This window comes from Leishmania donovani, chromosome 6, assembly GCF_000227135.1.
Source record: "Leishmania donovani BPK282A1 complete genome, chromosome 6".
Lineage (NCBI taxonomy): Eukaryota > Euglenozoa > Kinetoplastea > Trypanosomatida > Trypanosomatidae > Leishmania > Leishmania donovani.
Window position 1 is genome coordinate 492,051 of NC_018233.1, and position 6,007 is coordinate 498,057.

Below are 6,007 nucleotides of genomic sequence, written 5' to 3' on the forward strand. Positions count from 1 at the left end.
CCTTGCACACCAGTCCCAGCAGCCCTATCCGGCCGATGGCCGGCTGGGGCCGATCGAGTCAGCGTGCAAGACGCCGACACGAAAGCTGGAGGAGGACCACTGCTCCGGCGCTGCTGCCAGGAGCGCTTACAAGCTCAACAAGCAACTCTTCCGGAAGCTTCTCGACCTAGAGAGGAGGGGCACTGGCGGCTGATAGCCACGGACTGCGAGCGCGAGCGACGCCTCTGATCAGCGGACGAGCTGGCCAGATGCAGGGAGTCCGCAGGGCTTTGAGTGCAACGATAAGAGTGAGGGAGACGAGAGGACGGAGAAGTTCGACGTCCATGTGTGCGTGTGATGTGTGGGGGCCTACCATGCGCGACGGATGTGTAATTCCACCCCCCCCCCCTCCCTCTCCCTCCCTGCCGCATGCCTCGTCTGCGACCACCTCTTCCACGCGTTGTGCTCACATCTTTCCCGCTGCATGGCCGTCGGCGCAGTGCGTCTTTGGTGTTTCGTGCATGCCTTGGTTCGCCTCGATGTTTCTTACCTTGCTATTCTCTCTTGTTCGACAACTGCGAATGTGTGCCTGCATCTGCATCTGTCTCTGTATGCTTCTTGTGACGCTGCAGCGCTCGTCTCTCTCTCGTTCGCACGACTTTGATCCTCAATGAGCAGTTTCATGTGCGTGATGTCGACATTTCTCGTGCTGTTGTTTGTCCAACTCCTTCCCGAAATGGCTTTCCCTTTTTTTTTTCTATTCCAGTTCAGCAGCGCCACGCTACCACCCCCTCCACCATGTACGTGGCCCCTCTCTTCATGTAAGCATGTGACCGGGAGACGGAAGGAAGAGGGTGTGTAAGTGTTCCGTGACCCAGTGAGCCTTCATGCCACCACCCCACCCCCACCTTGCCTTCTTCATCTTCTCTTCTTCATTCGTCGCTTGCCGACAGGCATGCGTGCATGTGTATGTACATAGGTCCTGCGCGACTGCAGCATCCACCGTGCTTGCAACGGCGTGGGCTCACAACGCAGATGCTTCCTTTTCGTCCTCGCTTTCTTTTCCGGTTCTGTGTGCGTACGCGTGTGCAGGCGGCATCGCTGCCACGCCCGTGTGATATCACACGCACGCCGACGCGCGGACGCATCCTTCTGTGATAGGATACCTTTGCTTGCTTGCTTTCTCTTTTTCACATGCCCTCCCTGCTTATTTCTGTCACTGTCACCCTGTGTGCGTGTGCTAAAATGTGCATGTGCTTACTGGTTTTTGTGGAAGCTCCTCGTCAGTGAGGAAGGGCGCTGCATATGTGCGCCGAGCCTCCCCCCTCCTCCCTCTTGCCTCGCATTAGCCTTCTGGAGCACTTCGTCAAGAAGCGGCGTATGCGTGTGCGTGGGAGGGTGGGGAGGGGTCGTTTTGTTTTTTCAGAGGAAGCCTCCCCCCTTTGGAGATGGATAGGCAAGCGCTTGCTGTGTGTAAGCGAGTGTGAGCGAGGCAGGGGCGGACGTGACTATGGCGCCGGCTGCGAAAAGGCAAGAGGAGGGCACCTATCGGTCGCACACGCCTTCGCGTCGCTCTGTGCCTCCGTCTGCTTCCCTCTACGCCGCTGCACACCCGCAGGACGCACAGGCGCATCTACAACTCTCCGCTCGATGGACATCCACGGTGCACTCGCCTGTGCCATGATGGAAGTCCTGCGTCAACGCAACGAACTTGGCACGCCATTCTTTACCCTGCTCTCTCTCTCTTTCTCTCGTTGCCTCTCTGCTCCCCCTTCACAGACTCGCACCTTCCCGCTTCGCATCAGCTGAGAAAAGTAGTGGGCCCGGCTGTCCGCTGCTGCACCGCGCATACACTGGGTAGCGTCGACACAGACAACAACACAGGCGCGAGACGCGTCTAGCAGCCCTCGTTGCGCTTCTCTTCCTCTATCTCACGCCCACACCTTCGTCACTGCCTACATAGATCAACCATCTCCCATAGACCCAACACCAGCCGCGGCAACAACCACGACAGCACCTGCCTAGCGGCACTCGACTAACGACATACAGCTGGGCGGACAATCATGTTTGCCTACCCTTACGGCGACCCTGATGATCAAAACGCGCAGGTGGAGTGCACCCTTCTGCGCCAGGCAGGCGACGGTGCTCGCATACTCGTCCCAGACAGCGACAATGAGGACAGCCTGGGTCTTCCGATTTCACAGGAGTCTTCACCCAGTGTCTGCGTGCCGGCGGCGCGCGCCTTCTCGAAGCGGGCGGCGCGCTGCGCAGCAGCCTTACTGCAGCGTCACGACGCCACCGCCTCCGCTGTGCACAAGCACAAGTGTATGCAGCAGCTTGGTCGTCTCGGCGGCGCCTACCGCTCTCTCGCCCACGGTCAGCCCTTCACGATTTGGGTGCGCTATCAAGACCTCAACGCCCGCGTGATTCGCGAAACCGAAGCATTCTTTGAAGGGCACATGGCAGACCACCTTGCCCACCCGCACGTTACACGCAAGAACGGGGTTCTGGCAGCGGCGCCGAAGGCGGCTTTTGGCTTTAATCCTCAGCGACGCTCGCCTGAGGCTTCACTCGGCTGCCGGGCTCCACTTCCCTCTAGCCCATCCCCAGCTCATGCTGCGCACGCCATGCTGAGCAGCAACGGTGTCGTCGAGGCGCATGCGTCTCCACCGCAGACGGGCTACTTTCTCTCCAGAGGGGAGCAGTGTGCCTTTTCGTTGCTGTTCATGGAAGACACTGTGGATCCGAATTACACGTCGAGTCCACTGCCGACGTTCCCCACGCATCACACGTCAGATGACCGCAGTCAGCGCATGGGTCTGAGCGAGTCCCTGTGCAATGCATTGTCTCACGGGAGTTGCCTCTCCGATACTCACGCAGCGATGCCGTTCTGGATGTACGGCGAAGACGCAGACTCTGTCCGATGCTCTCCGGCCCCGGCAGCGCACCGCGGTGACAGTCCGAGAGCGGCGCGGCAACACTGTAAGCGCGGCCGCGGCGATACCACTGGGGCTGAGCCGCAGCACCTCAAGGGGCGACGAGGAGAGCTGGGCACGGCAAGGGCACTCGTCTTCGACGAGCTCAGCACGTCATCGTCGTCGCAACACACGACACCTCGCGAGGAGAGCGCCACGGCTCGCCGCGGCACACCGGCGCCTCCCTCGCTGTCCGCCACCGTCATAGAACTTCAGAATCAGCGGGTGCAGTGGGATCTGCTCCGTCGGCAGTCCCTCTTCAGTCTGCTTTGAGCGCATTTTTGTGTGCGTGAGAGAGAGGACGACAGCGATGTGCCATCATCGGACGATGAGTTGTGGGAACCCGTGGAAAGGCACGGCATCGCGTTGCAATGGAAGCGCTCCCTTAACTACCACTGCCCGCCGGCCATCGCCGCTCCTCCGCTCCTCAATACTTTTTCTTGCCTTCACGCGCTTCATCATGCTCGCGAGCCACCCACCTCCTCCCGCCCACCACTGCCGCCAAGATGCTCGCCCATGGACACAACCGACAGAGATGTCTTCGTAGCCGCATGCGCGGCGTATCATCCTTTTCACGAAGAAAAGATGTCTACAGCCGTTGTGTGTGTGTGTGTGTGTGTGTGGAAGGGGAGGCTGCCAGTGCACGCGCACACAAGAGGCCGCCGGGCGCCCTTTCTGCACACGTGCACCACCCTCGTTCGCGTACTGCTCGGTCGCCCCCTCCTCCACACACACACACACACGCACACGCCCTCCACGTCTCAATCCTTCTGCTGCCTCCTCCCCACCATCAACACCACACCCGCACTCGCAAGCCCGCAGCACACGTAGCGAAGCACACAGGGCACAGCCACAGCCACGATGTTGGTCTCGGAGAAGGCACAGCCGCTGCGGCTTTTCAACTGTTTACTTCTACATGCTCACAAAGACGACGAATCCGACGATGAGGCGTGCACCATGCACAAGAGCGCCGCCTCTACCTCACCAGTCACCGACCCCATCGCCGCCGCAACAGCAGTCGGTGCAACGCGTCTGTACTTCACTGAAGGCGGGCCGTCAGCCAGCCTGGCGGCGCTGCAGCGCTACCTTAAAGTTGAAGAGGCGCACATCACATGTCCGCTGCTGCGTGTCTTGCAACTAGCGCCGCAGGCGCCAACAGGCAACATGCAGCCGCTAGTGTACGTTGAGCAGGATACGCAGAATGCCGTATCGCTATCCGACGAGACGCAAGGGCGCCGTGAGGCCGTCCTGACGACCTGCTCCGGGGTCTGCACGCAGGAGACGATGCCGTCACGGTGGTATCATGCGCCCGTTAAGGCCGCCCTGTGCGTCTTCCAGGAGCTCATGCGTGCACCCACTACGTCCGCGGCCAGCGAGCCGGCCTTCTGGGCGTTTTTAGAAAGAGTTGTGCTATACCACGCGCGTGACTTCTACCGCGGCGCTGTTCAGGTGGAACTGCAGTGCGTTTTCGTGCCAACGTTTGAGGATACGCAGAGCACGGCGTACAGCGTCGACGTCTTCGGTGACTACGTCGACGAGGAGGACCAGGCGCAGAAATGTGGCGCCGCAGCTGGTAAGGGCAGGACGGCAATGAAGGTTTGCGTGAAGAGCACCGAGGCCTTCGAGCACGTCATGGCGTATCTGAAGACACAGTGCCCGCTCCTCGAGGCCGACTTCGGGTCGTCCCACTTGGTGGTGTACGCCAAGTGGTCGTCGCGGCTATCCGCTGCACGCGGCTCCAGCCATTCGCAGCCACCGGCCGCAGATGCCACCGGCGCAGTAGAACAGGCCGCATGCTTCGTGTGGCTGCAAGATGACGCAGAGGGCGCGGGGCGGGACGGTGTCTACGCGGATGCCGCGCTTGAGGCCCTCCTCGACGAGCTCACCCTCGCCGCCGCGTCGATCAGCACGCCATCGAGGGCGGCCGCTGTTCTGCAGGAGGAAGGCGTCAGCGCCTTCTTCGAGGCGTGCTGCCTCACACACACGCTGAAGAGAGTGATCCGCAAAAACTTTCAGGCGGTTGTGCGGCGGCAGCGGCCGCTGTTCCACTGGGTTATCTCGCTGCCCCCGTACTCCCGGCTGAGCATGTCCACCACAAGTGCTGCTGTCACTGCGATGCGCTTCAGAAACAACGCTGCGGTGTCGCGGGCGGTGTGGAGCGTCACCGAGATGCTTGTCCACTGGCAGCAGCTGTCCGACTCCGCGCACGCGCTAGCAAATGAGGCGCTAAAGCGGAGTTTTGGCAGAGCGAGCGGGCCGTCTCGGCAGATCGTGTCTGCCCCGGCGCGGGTCCCGCGCCAGCGCCGCGCCATCCAGCAAAGTGCCCTCTACGGCGACACCTTCTCCGGTGGCTCTGCCCTTGACCGCCAGCGCGGCAAGGTCAACGTCCCTCACCTGTACGGGGCTGACGAGGGCCATGGCGCGTCTATCAGCCTCAGCTCCACTCAGCGGGGGTCGGTCCTGGCGGCATCTGGGTTATTCCACAATCTGCGGAGCATCAAGGAGGACTCCTTTAACAGCACATCGGTGCTGGATGCTGAGGATGTGTTTGGTAGCTACCCTAAGCTCACAACGCGCGTTGTCAAGCGACTCGTCCAGAGCCAGACAAGTGTCCACGCGGCCCAGTGACGTTGCAAGATTGGCTCGCGCGTGCGTCGCCTCAGCGCACGTGCTTGCATGTGTTTGTGTACGCATATTACTGCTCGCTCCCTCGCTCTGTTCGCTGGAAGTACTTCGCTCTTTTTCAGCCAGCGATCTCGTCATCGATCCACACACACGCACACGCTATGACGACGTGGCGGGGACACGCCTCTCCCTGCGCGGCATCTCGGCGTCCAGCGCCGACGACGTGGGAGGGAGGGGGGAGCGCAGAGCGGTGTGGCGCTACGCATGTCGGCCATCAGATCCTGGATGGCGTTGCGTCGGAGCCACCCGCGGCCGCGGACACGTTTGTGGCACCCGTATGACAGGCGAAGCGTCCGCGTGCCTCGAACCTGTCCCACCCACGCCCCGGCCTTCACAGCGCCCGCTGCTGGTGTGGCGGGGAGCCTGAG

The 6,007-nt window shown here is 61.5% G+C and overlaps 2 protein-coding genes across 2 annotated transcripts; both read left to right on the top strand.

Moving 5' to 3' along the window:
- Positions 1 to 2,042: 2,042 nt before the first annotated feature.
- LDBPK_061250 (hypothetical protein, unknown function) lies at positions 2,043 to 3,227 on the top strand (the record flags this gene model as incomplete). The annotated part of the gene is made up of 1 exon (XM_003858382.1): positions 2,043 to 3,227. One exon carries the CDS (start codon positions 2,043 to 2,045, stop codon positions 3,225 to 3,227), a length of 1,185 nt encoding a protein of 394 aa, XP_003858430.1.
- A 588-nt stretch (positions 3,228 to 3,815) lies between these two features.
- On the top strand, positions 3,816 to 5,582 carry LDBPK_061260 (hypothetical protein, unknown function; the record flags this gene model as incomplete). The annotated part of the gene is made up of 1 exon (XM_003858383.1): positions 3,816 to 5,582. The coding sequence occupies one exon, from the start codon at positions 3,816 to 3,818 to the stop codon at positions 5,580 to 5,582; it is 1,767 nt and encodes a 588-aa protein (XP_003858431.1).
- Between the last annotated feature and the right edge of the window lie 425 nt (positions 5,583 to 6,007).